Source organism: Pelobates fuscus, chromosome 6 (assembly GCF_036172605.1).
Source record: "Pelobates fuscus isolate aPelFus1 chromosome 6, aPelFus1.pri, whole genome shotgun sequence".
In the NCBI taxonomy this organism is placed as follows: domain Eukaryota; kingdom Metazoa; phylum Chordata; class Amphibia; order Anura; family Pelobatidae; genus Pelobates; species Pelobates fuscus.
Genome location: NC_086322.1, coordinates 179,862,593 through 179,885,579, shown reverse-complemented (window position 1 = coordinate 179,885,579; position 22,987 = coordinate 179,862,593). Strand labels below are relative to the sequence as shown.

Here is a 22,987-nt window from a genome sequence, read left to right as displayed (position 1 = left end):
TGTTGGGTGCCGTGTTATGACAATTGTGGCATCACTAAACAGTACACAGAGAGCAGAGCAAGATGACTCTGAAGATGACAGAAGCCACATTAGACCCCAGTGAAAGGATCCAAAATATTATTTTTTAATTATTTGTGAGTATGGGTGAGAAAATGTATGTCTGTCAGTGAGTGTGTGTGCCACACATGTCACAAATTGCTCAGAGTCCTCACTTCCAAACACAATCCTATTCTAAGATCACTTTGAGCCAGATACACTATACCCTATCTACATTGTTATTTTAATATTGCATTCAATTATTTAATTGCAACTATCTCTTATTGTAAAGGGACACTTTATTACCATCTCATCCGTCCAGTCAGTGTTAAACCATGATCAGGCAGTCTAACACTAAAAAAGTGTACCTGGCCACCCACAGCCAGGCCCCTATTAAAGGTATGCATAAGGCAGAGATTACACACTTCCTTCTATCCATACCAGTCTCTGTGAAAGGCATGTTAACCCACCTTTAAACCTATATTTGTGCATATGGGTACAGAACGTCCCATAATTGCAACCTTTTAATATATACACATGCTGGCAATTGCAGGCAATTTATGGCAAACCTCTCATCCACACAAGTTGCAGTTGACTAGTTCACTTTAAATGTAATTATGCTTATGCATACACTGTACATGAAAAGAAGAGACACAAATGGTTATATAAGAATTTAATACAAACTAGTTTAAAAAGGAATCTTTGATACAAAGAGGCCACCACGTTACATGTATACGTTAAAAGTTTCTGCCTACACAATATTTTTTATAACATCAAATAATGTATATTTGTAATGTATGTATAATATCATACAAATATTATAATGTTTACTGTTCATTGTAGTCTTTGTACATAAGCAAGAAATGGAGACTTATGGCAGAATGGACAATCAGGGTTTAATAATCATGCTACTGCCCGAGCTTTAAATGTAATGAGCACTAAAGAAATAAATGTACAAGTGATGCAAAATTAACATAAACATTAATTAATTAAATAAACCTGTCTTTTGCTATTCCAAAAAAAATCCACTAAAATTGAAATTGTCAAAAATTATTTTTAAAATAGCAAAAACATTTTGGCCTAAAATTTGACACCCACAATAAACTCACTTTGCAACCTGTACCAATTCATACTTTAGTAAGTCATAGCAAATTTTGGAGTTAATACTGGCTTGTAAAGTATTGATTGACTGCTTTATACTGTAATCTTCTAGAGAATATTGCTGGTACATTTTGTTTCAAAGCATTCTCTATTTCAATTACATATACACTGAATAATCTGTATAAAAATAAAGCTAAATAGACATGGTCAATATTTCAGTTTCACAATATTCCAGATAGGAATCCAAAATAAGCAAAGGGTGCTAATCCAGAACATGGGCCAGCACAAACAGAAATATCAATAATAGAGAAGAGGTCCAGGCACTCCAATAACTTTAGGCACATTTATTAGGAACACTACAACATTTCGACCCGTGCTTGAAAAAGACCCAATCGTGGGTCAAAACTTTAGTGTGTTCCTTTTGTTCTAATAAATGTGCCTAAAGCTACTGTAGTGCCTGGACCTCTTCTCTATTATCAATATTTCAGTTTCAGTCATAGGACATTCATTGGGCTTTCCTCAGGACGTGTCAGGGCTGAAATGTTGACATTATGTAGCATAGTTTGCTGTATTTGTATCTGCTTGTTAGAATAAAGCAGTGTTGCACTAAATTTGGAAACCCCTCGTTTTCAAAAGGCAGCAAGAGCACCATGGAAAAATTGAAGCATTAACTTCAGAGTTTGTCAATCGAAGGACTGGTAACCCAGACATTATATTTTATAATTATGTATATATTTGTTGTTGTTTTTTGTATACATATGATCATATTCACATACACACACAGATACAGAATACATATATACACACAAACATAATTATATATAGTTACTTCACATAACAGAATAGCTTGTATCAAAACATTTTCATGCATCCGCATACTCAATTTGCAAAATTGTTCTCAAGTTTTCCCAGAACAGTTTTTGCTCTTCTTCATCTGCAGGCCATTCCATGTATGTTTTTGTGTTCATGAGCTTCCTCAGTTTGTAGAACCTTTTGGGCATGCTTTCTTTTTCGATGGGTTCCAAAAGAATTAAAATAGCAGTGTCATTGTTTTCATCTAAAAGACGAAAATGAGAGAACTCCAACTCATACTTGCACCACTCACTCTGAACAAAGTTCTCAGACAAGATAAATAAAGTTTTGTAACTTTTCTCCATTGCATCAATAATATTGTCAATGATCCATTTCCCTGGTACAAAGTCCCGTTTATGAAGACAGAGTTTCAGTGATGGAGCAGAATTCTCCAACTCTTGTGCCATCATGTTCTCCACCCATTCAGAATCCATTTCACTGTAAGATACAAAAGCATTATAGCAGATCTCTCTCTCTGACACCTTCAAAGGCTTCCTTTTAGCTTTCAACCATGCATAGGTCATTTTCACATACCAGATCACATGGAGGAAGTGGCAGAGTGCCACAATAATGGCTATGACTACTATCAAGATAATGCATGATACCGTAACAAATAGAGTTTTGTGACACTTCACAATGGACAGTTGAGCATCCTGTATCTTTAGATTTCTCACAGAAGAAGGTGAGTCACAAATATAATTTTCAGGCCACCCTAACAGTATCTCAGAATGGGACTTGATGTAATCTAGAAATTCACAAGAGCAGTCATAACTATTGTCCCTTCCATCTAAGCCAGTTAATTTCAAGAAGACCTCTAAATCCGACTTAAAGAAGCCAATTAATTTATTTGCCCTAATAATTAAGAGACCTAGACTTGGAAGGTGTGCATTACCTGGCAGTTTTGACATTCTGTTATTGGATACATAAAGTACCTTTAAATCTGGCATTTTTGCCACAAATGTTGTTAGATAATTAGAACTTATATCTAAGATTTCCAAGGTGGTAGGAATGCAGAGATGTATCTCTTTTAGCTGGCAGCTTGACAGGTTTAAGTATTTAAGGGTTGGCGCCCATTTACATTCTGAGAGTGATGACTCACCAAATTTATTCTGGCTTAAATCAAGATTAATTAGATATGGCTGGCTAGACAACAAATGGGCAACATCTGGTAACTTAGTAAGCAGATTTTTGCTCACATTTAAAGTTTTCAATAGGGGCCACGCACCACCACCATCAAGAAAACAGGCAGAGCTTGCCAAAAATATGTCTGTCAACAAATTTTCACTGACATCCAAGTATTCCATGGATAAAAAAGACCGTGAAAAATTACAGGGAATTAAAAAAACATTTGTTCCTGTACAGGTTATGCTTTTTATATGTTTTACTAATATGTACGCAAAACTGAGATCAGAAAACAAGTAAAAATTTGGTATCTGCAAATTTCTTATAATTATTGTTGTAAGAGAATTCTTATCGTCTTTCAGTAAAGGGTACCCTTGTCCTGTTCCTAAGAGTTCGCTATCCTCCAAAATTAAATCAGTAATGTTTTTATAATGTTGCATAATTTCAAGCAACCTTGCAGTGCTTTTATCAGTAATTGTGCAGTTTTTAAAGATTAATTTTCTAACACTCGTCTCTGTGAAAAGTGAAAATCCAGTGACATCTTCAGGTAATAAAAGTGACATATTTCTTATTTCAAACAAAGTCACTGAATACACAAGGTCATTCAGTATATCAGGCGCTAAGTTAATGTTCATTGTCAGAATAATGTAATTAATATGCTGTATTTCTTTCAAACTTCCCTTCGCATATTCCTTGAGATTGGGAAAATGTATATGAACTTCGTCTAATCTCTCTAAACCTTTAAGGTTTTCCAGTTTAAGATCAGACAAGTACTGATTTCCAAATTTCAAAGAAGTCAGTGAAGAAAGGCTGGAGAAGAGGGAGGAGATTCCTAGAGTTGGGTATAAATTGCCCAACAGATTTAAATATTTCAGCATGTGAAGATTGCGAAACCAAGTAGGTGACAAGTTTTTTAACTTATTGTAGGATAAATCCATATCTTTAAGGTTCCTAAGTGAATCAAAAGTGTCATCACTGATAGTTTGTATTTCATTCCAAGTTAAGTGTAGTATTTCCAGTTTATTGTATGCATTCAGGTCACTGCCAGTCAAAACTTGTATTTTGTTGTTGGACAAATCCAGACCTATCATTCCTTTAGGCAGGTTGGGTGGGATAGATTTCAGGCCCATCGAGGAGCAATCACAAAAATGGTTAGCATTGCAGACACAGCCTGCCACCTCTTCCAGAACTAAAGATGTCACCAGTGAACAGAAGATGCAACTTCTATAGATAAAATGCAGCATTCTGGATTGGTGAAGCCTGCAATAAAAATGGAAAAAATGCTAAAAAGGTATTTTAATGAGTTACACTTTCAGCTGTATATTGTATTATGTATGGAGGAGGACATTATAGTGAATCATGTCAATACTACTTAGCAAATATATGACCTAATTTATTAGGAACATTTATGAAAAAAGGCATCCTCTAGGAGGTGTGAATGTATTACAGCAATATATCACAAGTAATCCATTAGTATCACCAGTACCTAATTTGTGTAAAAGTTAACCCGTCATCCACAAATCAAGTGGATGACAAGTTCACCACAGGACATAGATGTGCACACTGGGTGTGCCCAGGCACACTCTAAGGCAGCTGGAGCACCAACTCGTAGATGTGGCTCCAGCTTCTGCTTGAGCTGTCAGGGAGAGCAAAAGATCTCTCTGACCGGCTCTGAACTCCCTCATTCCTTGAGGTAGCTCGTGGTCTGCACCTCAGGCTGGTCCATATCACTTTAAATGCTTGGTCGTGGTCCCGGACCATTAGGATCATAGCATTAACAGTGATCAGCACCAGCTGGAGGTGCACACCATAAGATCCTCAGACCAGACCACCAAGAAATGGGAAAATAACCCCACTGGGCCAGCTGTCTGGCAGGTTGGGCCACCAGAGAGCCAATGCTGGGTCACGATGGAGCTGGCTATGGATCCCACAGGGAATAGAAACTTTATCATCCTACCCAAGGTAAGCAATGGAGGGGGGCAAAAACTGATATATAAAAAAAAATAATACATAAAGCTACATTCCATACTTCAACATAAATCATTCAGAGCTGGCCACACACATCACTAACAACTACCCCATACACAACAACATGCAACACTTACAACTACAGCAACACAATTCAACCACAGCTACACACTCACAGCTGCCCACACACAGTAACAGAGAACAGCCCCAACTGCTTACACACAGTAACACTCATCAGCTACTCACACACAGCAGACACAGCTACCCTTAAACAGCCATATAAATCTCTTGCAGGTACACACACATTCTTCACTGCTATGCATGCACAGCTAAACACATAACTTAACACTACATTTACAGCCATGTTGCACCTAAAAACACACAGTCACCCCATACAGACACATAAATACACATTCTGTCACAAAATACACATGCAGTCAGCTATACTCATCCACAACACACAAACATCATATTCAGCTACTTACAGCCATCTTAAACATAAACAACATGCACAGTCACCCCCAACACAAACAAAACTTACACAGTGGCACCACACACACACAGCCTTTTAAAGCACCACTCCAAGCACCCTAACTACTGCATCCCACCATAGTGATTATGTGCCAGGAGTCCCCCAGTGCCCTTCCAGATTAAGTAAACTATTTAAGAATGGTATTTTTTGACAACTTACCTCGGTCCCACTAGGAACCTGGCCTGCTACCGCCTCCCCTGCTGTCAAATATTCTAACTAAGTTAGGCCCAGCCCTGTAGAGCTGTACTCATTAGCTGAGAGTGTTCCCCTTACATTCTCAACCAATGAGCTGACCGACCCTTCAATGTACTTGGCGGGACCCACATAAGTTGTTAGACTGGTCTTTAAATCTTTCACCAGTCACTCTAGAAAAAGCACCATGGCTTTGCTGGCACTATGACCACTACTGTGGGCTTTAGTGGTTAAGATGTTTGTAGTGTGTCTTTCATAAATTTTCACCTTTCGTAAAACTTAAAACTACCAAAGTGAACTAATTTCCACGAGCACACCCTAATGAATTTGGCAAATGTGACACACACAACTATGTGTCAAAACATGTATTAATGCAACCTATATACTCTGTTAGTGAAATTATCAGAAAGTGTATACATTAAAGGGACTCTCTAAGTAACAAAAACAGAACTATTAAGTGAAGAATTTCTCCAATTTGGCTATTTTGGTCCTGCCAATCCCCACTTTAGTAAACAAACCTAACTGCATGGCTCCCAGTAAACAACCATAACTACATAGATCCCAGTAAACAGCCATAACAACATAGATCCCATTAAACAACCATAACAACATAGATCCCAGTAAACAGCCATAACTGCATGGCTCCCAGTGAACAACCATAACAACATAGATCCCAGTAAACAGCCATAACTGCATGGCTCCCAGTAAACAACCATAACTACATAGATCCCAGTAAACAGCCATAACAACATAGATCCCAGTAAACAACCATAACAACATAGATCCCAGTAAACAGCCATAACTGCATGGCTCCCAGTAAACAACCATAACTACATAGATCCCAGTAAACAGCCATAACAACATAGATCCCAGTAAACAACCATAACAACATAGATCCCAGTAAACAGCCATAACTGCATGGCTCCCAGTAAACAACCATAACTACATAGATCCCAGTAAACAGCCATAACAACATAGATCCCAGTAAACAGCCATAACTGCATGGCTCCCAGTAAACAACCATAACTACATAGATCCCAGTAAACAGCCATAACTGCAAGGCTCCCTGGAGAGGAATGAGGGGCTACACACACAACCATGCTGCTTTTTGATGAGGCATTGTCTTCCCGCAGTTCCTAGGATGCAGATGCATGCTTGTAACAGCCATTCTTGACTTCTATACGTTTGCTGTTGTCTTTGTTGCAATACCAATGCAAATGTTATGCCTACCACATAGGTTATTTGCATGCAAATTAACTGTCTCTGTGCATGCAAACTTATAGCTGCCGCAAGCTGCATTGGCCACTGAATCCTTAAACCTGAATCTTTACCTCCTCTTATGACTGTACAAACTATTATAAGGTGTAAGCATGATGCAAGGGGCACAGTACCACCCTCAGTACCTCCTTTGCCTTACTGAGAGCTGCGTCTGCCATGTACAAGTACAGCTCAAGAAACCAATAACCGAAACTGTAAATTAGACTTTTTAATAAACTACTAGAATTTGTGGTATTATCGATCCAACAGAGATTGAACTACTTAATCAATAAAGAAATAATTTGCAGTCCCCTAAGAAAACAGATGGCAAATGCTACCTGGTATAGAAAGTAGAACAGAAAGTAACCTTATAATGCATAACTAGTACTAGTAAAATACATGGTCAGTGGAAAATTATCATTTAAAAAAGAGCATTAGTGATCTGTCTAGTGATCATTAAAACTCCCAGATATCAATGAAATAGGAGAAGTAGAAAAATAGCTTTATTAAAGTGTTTGCCAACTAGTCCTTCCTATATTATTATTATTATTATATACTGGTTAGCACAGATAAGGGAGTCAGCAAAAGGGAGATAGCAGGCAAGTATCCTAAATAAACATGATATACCAGTAGCAGTTAAAGTAAAAACCATTTAGTTTCCGAGATCTACAGTGATAAGGGATACAAAATAATATCTCATATTGTGGTGGAATCTCAGTAAAAAATAAATTTACTAGGACAAGATTGCCATGTGGCATATGTGTAAATGTTGGTGTATCAGTTAGTCAGTTACACGTAGCTAAGATACAATCAACACTGTATTGAGCAAGTGCAGGAATGCAGAAACTGAAAACACTTCCCCTCCTCCATTGTTCTGGGTGAGCCATGTGGTCTAACAGGTAAGGGAAGTTAGGCTTTGTTCAGCTGATTGGGTAAAGAGTATATGTGGGTAGAGTTAACTATAGGAGGAGCTATATGTCTATATTATGCATTTACACAGTCAGTTATGATCTTGTTGTATTTTGGTGACATTAGTCCCTCTGAGCCCCGGTCGGTGAATCGAATAAAGAATCTCTTCCTTCCTGAAGAAACCTGTGTCCACTTCTCTGTGCTTGGCTTCCGTCAGTTTCTCCGGTATCAATATGTATACCCTTAAGTGGTTTGGAAACCACCAGCAAACCAATGTACAAAAAGGCTACTGCATATAAAATGAAAAAATATAACATGTAAAGTAAATAGGCTCAGCCTCCATGAGGATCAATAGAAATGTATAGCATAAGGTGGAGATATGCAAAGATCCCTCTCTCCCTTTAAAATTGACTAGACAGAGAAATTAAGTTATAAACAAATAAATGTAAAAGTGCATAGTGGTGCAAATAAAGTGCACAGTGATATAATAAATGCGCAAAAAAGGCAACACGCCTGACGCGCATTTCGGTGCAACTTAGTGTGCGCCTTAATCAGAGGCCTATTAACAGGGAAATAGATACGAAATTCTAAATTGAACACATTGTGCAGAAACGGCAGCTAAAAAAAAGTAGACTCTTTTTCAGGAAGTGTAAAAGGAGCCTGTGTCATTTCCAAGAGAAGGGTGGCTAGTGCTGCATAAATAAAGTGATTTAACTTCTAAATGGCAATGAATTGAGCAGTGAGACTACAGGGGCATCATCTATACACCAATAGTGCTTAATTAAGCTGAAGTTGTTTTGGTGCTTGGAGCATCTTTTTATTTATGCTGGAAACTGACTGAATCCAGTAATTAAATACCAGTATGTTGAGAATTTAAATTATTTCAGAAATATTTATTTATTTGTAGATATTATCATAAACTGGGAAGTTATTCATTCATTTCAATGGTCAGAGCATTGTCTGCAATAGTCAGTTGTAACAAAGGTCTAACTTCTGCATTTGTGCATCCATGATGATATTCATTATACACTGAAACTCTGCTTTGCATTATTCACTAATGTGTGTATTGTCAGGAATTCAAAGTGAATATAATATTTTAAGCCAACAAGAATTTCATACTTCACTGAATAACCCTGTTTGTAATTGACATACTGGTATAGGCAGGCTTTTGTTTACAACGTTTTAAGGGATAGTTTGTGGATTCAAGGGCTAGTTGCAATTTACTGATTTATGCCAGTTTTTTTTTTTTTGTTTTTTTTTTTTTTAAGTACTCAGGCCATATCAGTTTCTTACCTGACTATGGATGTTAATGCATTTATTTTACATTATTCACATTAGATTAGATTTGCTTTTATAGTTCCCAAGGATCTTAGAAACGTAGGTGCTTACTAAGATCTATGTTGGTGCTCATGTTGTATAAATATGAAAATATTTGCTGAAATTCTAAATATATCTTGCAACTGCCTTAGCAAGTTTTTTAGTGTAGTAAAATGAGACTTCCTCTTGAAAACGCACTGATGTGTAACGTAACATAAGTAACTACAATCAACAAGTGAGTTTCAGACAAGCCTGTAGCTCTTTTTGCAAGGGAACAAAAACTCAAAAACTTATTCTAGCTGTGATTTAGAAGACATTCAAATGAAAGGACCTGTACTATGAACAACAAAAGCACTGTACGTCAGAGATGGCACCGGAAACTAAGAGCAAGCTGAAGTATTTCAGGAGTTTACAGCCTTATTTCATAATCGTGACAATTTATTTATTTATCAAATATTTTACCAGGAAGGATACATTGAGATTTCTCTCATTTTCAAGTATGCAATCTGCAATTATTATCATTATTATTTTATCATTTATTTAGCGCCAGAAAATTCCATAGCGCTGTACAATGGGTGGACTAAGAGACACAAAATTGTAACCAGACAAGTTGGATGCAAAGAAATAGAGGGGTTGAGGGCCCATCTCAATGAGCTTACATGCTAGAGAGAGTGGGTATTGTGAATCAAAAGAACGGATAACAAAGTAGGTTTCTAGAAAAGTCCAATGAGGGTTATTTTTAATAGTTGCAGGAGAGGAGTCAGGTTGTGGGGATGAAAACTTGCTAACAGTTTAACTCCTTAAGGACACATGACATGTGTGACATGTCATGATTCCCTTGTATTCCAGAAGTTTGGTCCTTAAGGGGTTAATTGTTGCACTTTCCTAATAAAAAGTAAGTTTTCAATTATTTTTTCAAGGAATGGAGACTAGGTGAAAGTCTAATGGAGAAGAGAAGGGAGTTCCACAAAAAAGGTGCAGTCCTGGTGAAGTCTTGAAGGTGAACATCAGAGATGGGAGTATGGAGAGAAGATAGATGTAGGTCTTCGGCAGAGAGCAGGGGCATAGTCGGGACATACTTGTGTATTAGGGAGCATAGGTAGGTGTGAGGAGCATTATGTAGGGACTTGTAAGCAAGCACCAGAATCTTCATAAACCTTCATTGGGCCTTGGTGATGCTAAGTCAACAAGAGGGTTCCCTTTTTCATTCACCTAAAGCACTCACTCAAGGCAGAAATGAGGGCTCCTCATTTATTTCAATGCTTCTCTATGAGAAGCACTACATGCACAGCATGGCAATTCTTGCGCACACCATGCCTCTTAGTACTTCTCTATGGCACCCGGGAATAAAGTGGAGCTATCATCATGGACCCTTTCGCTCCTGGATTAAAGGTAATATATCTCCAGCATATCTCCAGAACTCTGCAAAGAGCTGGTCAAGCTTAGAGGGGGTGGCCGGTCCGAGCTCACACATGGTGTCTGCCATTTTAAGTTGCTTGCCAAGATTCACCATGCGGTCCAGTATGATATCATGGCCCCAAATGTATGTGCCAGGATAACCCCCACCGGGGGTTTAGCAAGGTTTAGCAAGTGATATCACAATCCAGTTCAGTCCAGGCACTGCCACAGTATGAAAAACAAATGAGGAGAACAAAAACATTGGCTTCTCTTCCACTAACTGCGTTCGTTGGCAGAAAAGGGCAACATTTACAACAATGTTTGAGGCCACAATGGAGGTGTCCAATTAAAGTAGAGATGCAGGGCCAGATTTCCCATAAGGCCACAACTTTGGGGTGGCACATAGGGATGAGGTGGCCCTGCCAAAACCCTGGATTGTTGGTGGTACAGCAGAAGTGCTTGGACGAGAAGGAGAATGACTCTATCCCTCTTCTAGCCTGACACCTGCAGTAACAGGTTTTGTCTCCCCAACAGGCAGCCTGAGGAACTGCAGGGGAGTGTGCAGAGAATCATAACCGCACAACTTACTGAATTTCTGGCTAGCTGCAGTTAGTGCTGAAGCCACAACACCACTGGGAAGTAGAATATAGGCACAGGGGAAGGAGGTAAGACTAGAAGTGAACAACTGGGTAAGGGGGAACATGAGAGGAGAACAAGTGATTGAAAAATTAGAAGGCACTGGTGATGGATGGGGGAGAAAAGAGGTAATTGTGTGAAGAAGGGTGGAAGAGTGGAGCAGGTGAGTAATGAGGAGAGAAGAGGGGTTCAACTGATGATGGGGACAGAGAAGAGGGGGACAAGTGTGAAGTGGGGGAAGGAAGATAGAAACAACTGAGGGATGGGGAAAGAGGAGGGGAACAAGAGTGAATTGGGGGAAGGAAGAGAGAGGGATGGGGTGTAACGGCTACCCCAGTTGGTGAGAGGGTATCAGCCGTTGGAGACGTCCTTTTTCCCGGCAAGCTGCTGTTCAGTAGTGGAGTTGCTTATTCCCATTCACTGGATCCAAGTAGAGAGCAAGGCAGAGCTCTTAAAAGAGCTAGGTGATTAAGCTGCAGATTCCCTTCCAAGAAAGAGACAAGGCTACGTTTTGAAGGGTCAAGAAGAACTGAGGTTTAATGACACACACTCTGCTTTTATGCAATTCTCCCATGCAAGGGAGACACCCACAGACAATTATACATTAGCCAATCAAACAATGGTTACAACCCACAGATTCCCTCCCCTTAGCCTGAGAGGTAACACAATTAGCCGTACAGTTTAAAACATTCTTTTTACCCAACTTTCATAACTTTAAAACTATACATCCAATATTAATAGTCACATATTATTAATCAGCACATTTCAAATACAAACATACCCAAAAATCATTCGAATACGTTCAGCCGTTCGGGAGATAGATATAAGTCACTTTTGACCGACCGCAAGCACATTTTCATGCCCAAAACAGTTTCATGGATTTGGGCTGTGCAGTCGGTCTATTTTACACTGATAAAATGACTAAGTCCCATTCGAACGAGCGTTCAAATCTTCGAACGGGACTTAGTCTCCAGCCACAGTGTCGAAGTGAGTAGAAGGTACGGGTCAGCGGTGTTCGTGCAAATTGGGTAGCCGAAAACATTTCCATAGATTTGGCTGCACACACCGCTGACCACGTTCGAATAAGTTAAAATGGCCGCCGCCACGTGTTCTGTTTTCGAATGGCGCCCATTTCGACGACTTCGGCACTTCGACTGCATCCGAAGTGCCAGTTTAAAAGTACAAATCCTTTCTCTGGGAATTAAAGGGCCAGTGTAACGCCATATACGAACAGTCTTTGCATTTATGTGCAGGATTTGTTACATGGGGGAAAGAGGTGGGGAACAAGTGAGAAATGGGAGCAAGAAAAGAGGAACAAGTGTGAAATTGGGGAAAGATGCGAAAAATGAGCGAAAGAAAAGGGAAACAAGTAAGGGATGGGGAAAATAGGAGTAAAAGTGAGGGATGGGAGAACGAGAAAAGGGATCAATTGGAGAAAGGGAGAGTAATGGGCTGAGGAGCATAATTGGGGAATGGTGGAGAGGAAAACATGTGAGGGGAAGATAAGTGAATATAGGAGCATGGAGAGATAATTAAGTGCAGTTGGGAATTGAAAACAGAGTGTGCAAACACATCTATACATTAAATACCCACATATGCACACTAAAATGTCACACAAATATGTTCCTTCATGCACACACTGGCACTCTATAACAAGACACCACTAAATTCAAATACTGGCACTCTACACAAATACACCCGTCATTTACATGCACTCACTACCCCTTCACATAAATATGCTCTTACATACACATTGACATTCAGCAACCAAACCAACCACATACTCTGAACTCATCAGATTCTCTATCCACCCAGTCACATAGTCCCACCTTACCTCCCAGTCATATCCTTTCACATTAAAAGAACACAATAGTGTCAGGAATACAAACATGTATTCCTGACACTATAGTGTTTAACTACTTAATTCTCTGGCCACCGTTAAATCATTAAAAATGTCTTTAAACTCAACCTTTTCTCCCATTGAATCAATGCATCTCTATGAGTAACGACAGGCTATAGACACCAGAACCACTATATTAAGCTATAATGGTTCTGGTGACTAAAGTGTCATTTTAATACATTTAGTCACAAAAAATGTCACGTACACCCACCCATCCTGCACTTATTTCAATCCAACCACCCCCTAATCATATTCACTATACAGTAATACACCTAACTAGTCACGTTCTTCCATCCAATTGCATACTCCAAACTAGTCACGTTCTTCCATCCAATTGCATACTCCAAACTAGTCACATTCTTCCATCCAATTTCATACCCCAAACTAGTCATATTATTCCATCCAATTGCATACTCCAAACTAGTCACATTCTTCCATCCAATTTCATACCCCAAACTAGTCATATTATTCCATCCAATTGCATTCTCCAAACTAGTCACATTATTCCATCCAATTTCATACCCCAAACTAGTAGTTTTATTCCGTCCAATTTCATACCCCAAATTAGTCATATTATTCCATCCAATTGCATAACTAAAACTAGACACATTCATCCATCCAATTACACACACCAGGCTTCATCATAAAGGAAAATCGGGCCCTGGATAGATGTGTGGATTTCTACATATCATTTTATGTTTCAGACGTCACAATTACATACATTTTAAATATAGGTGATGCATGAACACAAATTTAAAGATCCACAGACTACTACGTCAGCGGAGCTACCTTTTTTAATTACCTGGAATCAGAGCCGTCTTAACGCATGGGCAGGCTGGGCAGTTTCCCTGGGGGCGCAACGAGCATAGGGGACCCGTAGGCTTGCCAATGTTTCAGTATATTATTCCAGGAGATTTATTCAGAACCTTCAAACCCTCTTCACTAAAAAACTTTAGGTGGACTAATCACTTCAGTATCAGCTATCTTTACATAAATAATTTATAGTAATTTCATACTGTGTCATCTCCGTCGCATGATTTACCAACTGAGTACCATTTTTATGTTGAATTTCGTGTTTTTCAACTTTAAGGCACATGTTGTATTTTCCAAAGATTTGTGTGGATTAATCTCTGCTGTACAGCATGTTTTTAAATGTTTAAACACGGATTTTGTTGGTGGTACCAATAAATAGATACATTTTATCGATATTTTACATTTATATTCCTGAGTGGTTGTGTAGGCCCTAGTACACTGCTTTGCCTGAGGGCCTCGGACGCTGTTAAGACGGCACTGCCTGAAATCCAGTACCAAGTAAGCTCCACGGGCTGACTTTAAAGCCAATTTCAGCCAGTGCCTTATGTGGTCCAATCAAAGACTTCTCACAGACAAGCTTTGATTGAACCATTTTGCCATCTCAAGGTGCATGTGTGCTATCTGAGCAAGGAAGGGGCGGTAACGGTTAGATTAGAAAAAATATATATACTAATGAGAGGATAAAGAGGCAGGGAGGGCAAGTGCTTTCCCTTGCGGGCTGTGTATAATCTTTATGCTGCATTAATTTTAGGAAAGAAGAAAGGGTAAGAATGTGAAGGGTTGGTTTTGTAAAGTTTATCAGGGTTATTAACTAAAGTGGTAATTCGAAGTAAATTTCAAATTTAAGGCCAAAGTAGCTGACGTGCTAAAATATAGAATTTTCCAATTTGGCTATTTTTACCTTAATTTTTAAATTAACTTTGAAATCTCACTTTAGTGAGTAACCCTGGATAATCTGTAAAACTTCTGAATTTATTTTGCTTTGATACAGAACATGAATCAAGTATCATATAGTGCAGGGGTGGGCTATCTTTGGCCCTCCAGATGTTATGGACTACATCTCGCTTGATGCTTTGCTAGCATTATGGCCCTAAGAGCATTAAGGGAGATGTAGTCCAAAACATCTGGAGGGCCGCAGATTGACCCACACCTGACATACCGTGTATTGGTATGATCAATCAGCAATTCCAAAACTACCTTTTAAATGATCGTATACCATGTACCCCAAGCAGGCCTTTAAAAGGAAAGTCGTGTCTATAGTTAAATATAAGGTTTTAACACCAAATTCCAATATATTCTCATATATTCCTGTACTGGACTAGTTTGACTGAGGAAACTATGACATAATAAACATAGCAAGCTAATGCAAAAAAGTCCTCTATTGCAATAAATGACACCAGTTATTATTGGGCAGTTGGAGGGGTGTGAGAATCATCTGGGCAAAGAGCTAAATGTGGCACTATCAACAGAATAGTAAGTAATGGAATGTTCCTGCTGATTGCGCAACTTTGCGCAAAACTTTACGCCAGAATTCATCTACATACAAAATAGTAGAGATAGCAAAATATGTGTTTTTGTTCTTCAATGTGTACATTCTAGCCCAAAAGCTGCAATCCCCTCCCCCATTACTGGTTAGATGAATAATCCTAATTACCATCCTATTACTCAAATAGCTCATTTGCTGGCAGGTTTTAGGAAGTGAAAACAAACAAACATATATGCTCTAGATTCCGTACCCAGATTGTGAAGAATAAAAAAAAATCGCAAAATAAAAAAGAATGTAAATGAGTTGCTAACATTCTCCATCTCAGCAATATAATGCTATGCTGGCTTACCGTTTGCACAATAAACTCTCACTGAGCAAACCCTGCATTACACAAGGTATCGATGTAAGAAGTCTGGGCTTGTTTTCCACATATCTTATCTTTGGGAAAAACTTCCAAAGCCTCATCAGCAGACCTCAGACGTTTCTTTTAGCCCTGCTAGCGCCGGGCCACATCGAAGAAATCGAAAGTAAATCTAAGCAGGATTATTCGATGAAATGGCCATAGTTACATTAATGTGATTTTACAGCTGCCCCTCTCCCCATACTTACAGACACAGCTGTATCTCAGGCACTGGGTAGTAAACAAACAACAACGTCGTAGTCAGAGCCTCTATTGGATACAGAGGGTTCTAAGCCCGAGTTCTCTCCTTCGTGTAGAGAGCTTCAGTGTTGGCGACCTTCCTGCACGATATGTCAAACACAGCTCTCCAGGCTGCAGTGGGCGTAGCAAGGCTTCTCGTTTGTTTGGGTGTCTGGGAAGTCGGCAGCTAGGCATTGAAGTTCCCCTATGTTTTCTGAGGGTGATCATTCAAGTGAATGCGAAGCTCTGTGTACACTGCAACGCACTGTGTCATGTGCTCTTTTCTCACAGTTCCTTAATAACGTGGATATTGTGCAATGCAAATTGTGTGGATAGCTAAATAGTTTGTTTCAGTGCCGCAAACAGCAACTTCGCTGGGGAAGTGTTAGATAAATTATGTTTTGGTACTTTCCCTGGTAACTCAGATGTTTGTGAACACATTTGTTTCGGGGATCCAGGTGAGCCTAAAGCTATGAGGATATCCTGCCTTATTTAATATTACCATTTATAAAGCACCAATATATTCTGCATCAGTATTAGAAAATGTTATTGACAAAAATGAATTTGACAACACAACTAGGTGGAGTCCTTGTTATAACGAGTAGATCCAACTGCATTGCTTAGTTCATTCAGATTGTGTGTGTGTGTGTGTGTTTGTTTAATCTTAACAGAGCTTTATTCAGAGTGCTTACAGAGTGCATCTGTGTACAGAAAATGAAATGATTAATACTGGGATAGGGCCCAGGAAATTGTGGCAGTGGACAATAACATGCATTATCAGAATACTTGTATGATTGCAGGGGTGAGAAAAATGTCTGATCCAGCAGATACAGTGTTTAGATTTGCTGCTTCTTTTTTTAAGGAACTTAGAACAATGCCCTAGTCTAGATTCATAACGCAGAAAAAAAAAAAAAAAGAATCTCTGTTACTGCATAAGCAAACAAGGGCTTTCTTCACCAAATAGTTATCAGAAATCAAAAATGACTTTTGCAAATAAGACTTTCTTTTCGCAGTGTGGGCAGCACTGTAAGGGGAGGCTGTGTTTTGTTGTGCCTCATTACAATTACAATCCCTTCACATTACAATATTTGTTAACATAATATTTGTATTTTTTACTGATATTAACATGACCAGTAAACCCAGCTGTTGTGGTTATGGTGCTAGGAGTGTTTTTCTAAATAAGCAACCAAACTACGGGTATACCTTAGCCTTTTTCCTACTCCATCTTTATTTCACCTTCCCACCTTCAACCACAAACTGCACAAAGCAATTTAAAATGAGCACATGATTAGTGCTATTACTCTTGCCTTTAGAAGTTTGCATTGAGAATCTGCTTCAAGGTCAAAGATTTGTTTATCTCGCCTTCCTTAACCCCTTAAGGACACATGACATGTGTGACATGTCATGATTCCCTTTTATTCCAGAAGTAAAACCTCCTAAATGCCACTATTCATCATTCCTTTAGCAGAGCATGTGACGTCTTACATATTTCTTATCATATTTGTTACAGTAACTCAGGGCAAGTGCTCCTTTGGAAATTCTTTAATGCCTTTAACAACTTTTATTCTTAAACACACATCACGTGTGTTTTCCAGGTTACAAACCCAATTAAACTTAGCTACATAACAATGCCTGTGCATTAAGGAGAAATAACTCTTGACTGTGGACAAATACAGCAGGGTGGGTGTCAGATTGGTGTCTTTGTGAATTCGGAAACGTAAACTATATACATCTCTTTTCATTTGTCATTAATGGAATATTAACGAGATAAAAGATAAATGAAAAGAAAAAAGTGCAAATCTGCAAATGTTGTCAAAAGAAAATGATTTTCCAAATGCTACCAGCATAACAAAACTATCCTTCCCAACATTTAAAATGGACAAAAAGGTACAGTTTCATTTTAGTGACGTGACTTGGATGTGTAGGGGCAGGGCTGTTTTGCTAAATTTTAGGTTACTTACTAATAACAATTTATACAACTAAAATGTTATTTAGATCAAGAACAATGTATCTTATTTACACAGACTGATATCTAAACACCTTTATTGTAGTTTAATTGCGCATTACTGTGAGTATTACTTGTTGTGAAGCTCTGTTATTCGCTCAACAATATGGAGCTCCTAGAAAAAGGGATATTTGGATATAAAAAGGGATTTGTGACCAAAATAGGGACAGTCCCTCATAAACAGGAACAAATGGGACGTATGCTAAATACATCCTTCACTTCCAGATGTGTTTAAATGAAGAGGAATTATTCTGATGCTTTTCACATGGAAGCATCAGCCAGTGCTTCCATATCAGAAAATGTACTAATTATTTTGTACTGAGAAGCCTCCTGACTGTTTATTCTGGCAAAATTTGGTGTTTAGTGAATAATCCTTATAGTGTCATGGTAAGGGTAGGTCTTGCTTAATAAAAATTAAAAATTCTAAAAAGGGGAATAATGCAAGTTACATGAGGAAGAAGATGGTAGAAAAAAGGGGAAACACTGTTCAGCTGCATTTTCATCTTAACTGTTGTCTGGCTTCAACAAAGCCTGACAGGGAAGATATAATATGAAAATATAGAGTGGGCCCAAGAGATTTAAACAGGCAGGATAAATCCATATAGGCAATAGAAAAATGTGATCTTAAATTTAATCTTTATTTTTTTGTGTAGTCTTAAAGGACCACTCTAGGCACCCAGACCACTTCAGCTTAATGAAGTGGTCTGGGTGCCAGGTCCTTCTAGGGTTAACCCATTTTTTCAGAAACATAGCAGTTTCAGAGAAACTGCTATGTTTATGAATGGGTTAAGCCTTCCCCCTATGTCCTCTAGTGGCTGTCTCATTGACAGCCGCTAGAGGCGCTTGCGTGCTTCTCACTGTGATTTTCACAGTGAGAGCACGCCAGCGTCCATAGGAAAGCATTGTGAATGCTTTCCTATGTGACCGGCTGAATGCGCGCGCAGCTCTTGCCGCGCGTGCGCATTCAGCCGACGGGGAGGAGAAGAGGAGGATCGGAGGAGGAGAGCAGGAGGAGATCTCTCCGCCCAGCGCTGGAAAAAGGTAAGTTTTTACCCCTTTCCCCTTTCCAGAGCCGGGCGGGAGGGGGTCCCTGAGGGTGGGGGCACCCTCAGGGCACTCTAGTGCCAGGAAAACGAGTATGCTTTCCTGGCACTAGAGTGGTCCTTTAATTTTTGTTAATAGTGGATTTTATTTTCAATTAGCATGTATTAGTTTTATAAATATTTGTTTACTAAAATATGATGTATCTGTATCTTATAACAGCTTTTCAATGATTTTGCAAACTAAAAATGATAATTTATATGTACAGGAATAACAATGTAAATTATTGATAAATTAAGCTTATATTTATTGGTACCTCCAACAAAATCAGTGTTTAAATATTTTTAAAAACATGCTGAACTGCAGAGATTATTTCACACAAATGTTTGGACAATATAACATAAGCCTTAAAGTTGAAAAACCAACAAAGTCAACATAAAAAAGGTACTCAGTCGGGGGCGGGGCCTGACTGTTATGGAGGACAGACGTGTTTCACAGGAGCTCCTCCACAATCCTGGCATTGAAGGCGAAACACGGCCTCACTCAGACTGATTTCGGGACCATCTAGAGCCCACACCGAAGCCTGACACTGCAGGGCACGGTAGTAGGGGTCGGTGACCCGGTAAAACCCAAGTAGCCACACTTGCGACAGAATGCGGCCTGGTGTGCACTGGGCGGGGGAGGCGGCCGCTCTCCCGCTCCGGGTCTCCCCAGCAACTGCAATGGCGGGGCAGGCATCCCGTTACCCCCCCCTGGGACCGTTGGGGGTGAACACGGTCCAGCCCAAGAGAGCTACACCCAGCAGGGGAGAAGTGGAGGTCCAAGCCAGAAAGCAAGTGACTAACATTGCTGCCGAATCCCTAATGGCGGACACCTCGTGCCTCCCTCGCACTCACACTCACAACGCAGAGACCACGCTCCAAAACAAGCTAGAGGCTATCCTGGCAGCATTCTGGCAAAAGCTGGAGAGACGGGCACTGCAACAAGCTACACCACAGGCAAGCAACCCCCCACCAAAACGACGCATGTCTAAAAAGAAGATAACACCCGGGACCCCCGCAGGGAAGAGGATCCCACGGAGAAGGCGGACCAGGCCCCAAACATCACCCCGGCAGAAGCAGCAGCACACCCAAAACCAGTCACGCGTGAGCAGGGGCGTACCTAGAGCATTTGGCACCCGGGGCGGACCCTGAGTGTGGCACCCCCCCCCCCCCCCCCATAATAAAAATGTAAGAAAACACCCACAATTTTTTGCTTTCCTAAGGACTGTTTGAATGTGCGCGCAGCTCTTGCCGCATTCGGCTCCACTCGGGAGCTGACGTCGGCAGGGGAGAAGAGGTCACCCCTTAAAACCCATTCAGCCACTTACCTTTCTCCAACGTCGGGCTCTCTCGGCTCTGGTGACCTCTCCTCCCCCTGCCGACGTTAGATCCGAATGCGCATGCGCGGCAAGAGCCGCATGTGCATTCAAACTGCCCATAGGAAAGCATTACTCAATGCTTTCCTATGGACGTCCAGCGTCTTCTCACGGTGAGTTTTACAGTGAGAATTGCGGAAGCGCCTCTAGTGGCTGTCAGTGAGACAGCCACTAGAGGCTGGATTAACCCTCAGTGAAACATATGTTTTCAGCTGCAGGGTTAAAACTAAAGGGACCTGGCACCCATACCACTTTATTGAGCGGATCCTTAGAAATAGCATAGGAAAGGGATTTGAGTTCAAAAGATGTAGCGGCTAGGGCAGAGGTTTTGTAGAAGGGGGCCAGGGCAGGGGTTTTGTATAAATGCACCATTTTTGTAGAAGGGGGAAGACCAGTGCTTTTGTAGAAAGGGGCTGGTGAGAAACTTCTAGAAAACTCCTCCCCTGCCCCTTTCTACAAAGCCCCTGGTCTCGCCCCTTCTAGAAAACCCCTGCCCTTCGCCCTTCATATAAAAACCCTGTACACTGATCACATAAATTTCATACACTCCGTACACATAAAAACCCTGCACCCCGATCACATAAATTTCATACACTCCCTAAACATAAAAAAACCTGCACATCCCCCTTAATTAAAAAAAAAAAGCTGCACACCCCCTTAAAAAAACCAAAAACCTGCACAACCCCCCTTAATTAAAAAAAATCATGCAAACCCTTAATAAAAACCCTGCACACCCCCTTAATAAAAAACAAAAACTTTCACAACCCCCCTAACAAAAAACATGCACCCCCCTTAATAAAAACCCTGCACACCCCCTTAATAAAAAACAAAAATCTGCAGTGCACATCCTCCCTTAATAAATAAAATACTGCAACCCCCTTAATAAAAAAACAACCTGCATCCCCCCTTTAATTAAACATACCCCTCTAAATAAACTTCCCCCGTGCTGCACCCCCTTTAATTAATCCACACCCCCTTTAATTAATCCACATCCCCTTTAATTAATCCACATCCCCTTTAATTAATCCACCCCCTCTTTAATTAATCCACAACCCCTCTTTAATTAATCCACCCCCTCTAATTAATCCACCCCCCTTTAATTAATCCACCCCCTCTAATTAATCCGCCCCCCTATAATTAATCCACCCCCCCTCTAATTAATCCACCCCCCTCTAATTAATCCACCCCCCTCTAATTAATCCACCCCCTCTAATTAATCCACCCCCCTCTAATTAATACACCCCCTTTAATTAATACACCCCCCTCTAATTAATACACCCCCTCTAATTAATCCAGCCCCTCTAATTAATACACCCCCCTCTAATTAATGCACCCCCTCTAATTAATACATCCCCTCTAATTAATCCACCCCCTCTAATTAATAAACCCCCTCTAATTAATACACCCCCCTCTAATTAATACACCCCCTTTAATTAATACACCCCTCTAATTAATACACCCCCCTCTAATTAATACACCCCCCTTTAATGAATCCACCCCCCTTTAATTAATACACCCCTCTAATTAATCCACCCCCCTCTAATTAATCCACCCCCTCTAATTAATACACCCCCTCTAATTAATAAACCCCCTCTAATTAATCCACCCCCTATAATTAATACACCCCCCTCTAATTAATACACCCCCCCTTTAATTAATACACCCCTCTAATTAATACGCCCCCTCTAATTAATACACCCCCCTCTAATTAATACACCCTCCTTTAATTAATACACCCCCCTTTAATTAATACACCCCCTCTAATTAATACACCCCCTCTTATTAATACACCCCCCCTTAATGAATCCACCCCCTCTAATTAATACACCCCCCCCTTTAATGAATCCACCCCCCTCTAATTAATACTCCCCCCCTTTAATTAATTCAGCCCCAGACATAAAATAAGTACTTTATACTTACATTTTGATGATGCCTTGCTTGCCCGCCGAGTCCGACCACTGGGTGCCTCACCGCCCGGAAATGGATCCTTCCGCTGAAGATCCGTGAAGGCGGACTGACGGCGCTGCGCACGTCATAACGTTGCGCGATGCCGCGGCCCGCAACGCTCCTCCCCCTCCTCCTCATAAAGAAGGAAGTCCCGCCGGTGTTTGGCCGCAAAGGTGCTGCGGCTGTGCGCAGCGTAATGATGGGGGGTGACACATGACACTGGAAGTCATGGCACCCCCCTAGTCAGTGGCACCCGGGGCGGGCCGCCCCCCCCTTAGTACGCCACTGCGCGTGAGACATACCTATGCACCACGTCGAGAGTCTCCTGTTCTCCTGGCACTCAGCATCTGGGGGACCACCCGGCCCCACAAGACAAGACCGGAGCCTGGAGGCCTGACATTCCTCACTGAGCAGCCCA

General features: G+C 40.4%; 1 protein-coding gene across 1 annotated transcript; it reads right to left on the bottom strand.

Annotated features, from left to right (window-relative positions):
• Positions 1 to 1,427: 1,427 nt before the first annotated feature.
• On the bottom strand, positions 1,428 to 16,527 carry TLR2 (toll like receptor 2). The gene is made up of 2 exons (XM_063458536.1): positions 16,129 to 16,527; positions 1,428 to 4,371 (listed from the first exon to the last, which is right to left on the bottom strand). Exon 2 carries the CDS (start codon positions 4,353 to 4,355, stop codon positions 2,001 to 2,003), a length of 2,355 nt encoding a protein of 784 aa, XP_063314606.1. The 5' UTR covers positions 4,356 to 4,371; positions 16,129 to 16,527; the 3' UTR covers positions 1,428 to 2,000.
• Positions 16,528 to 22,987: the final 6,460 nt, after the last annotated feature.

Excerpts from the sequence above, each read along its gene's own strand:
- TLR2 (XM_063458536.1), bottom strand. The coding sequence starts at position 4,355 with ATGCTGCATTTTATCTATAGAAGTTGCATCTTCTGTTCACTGGTGACA.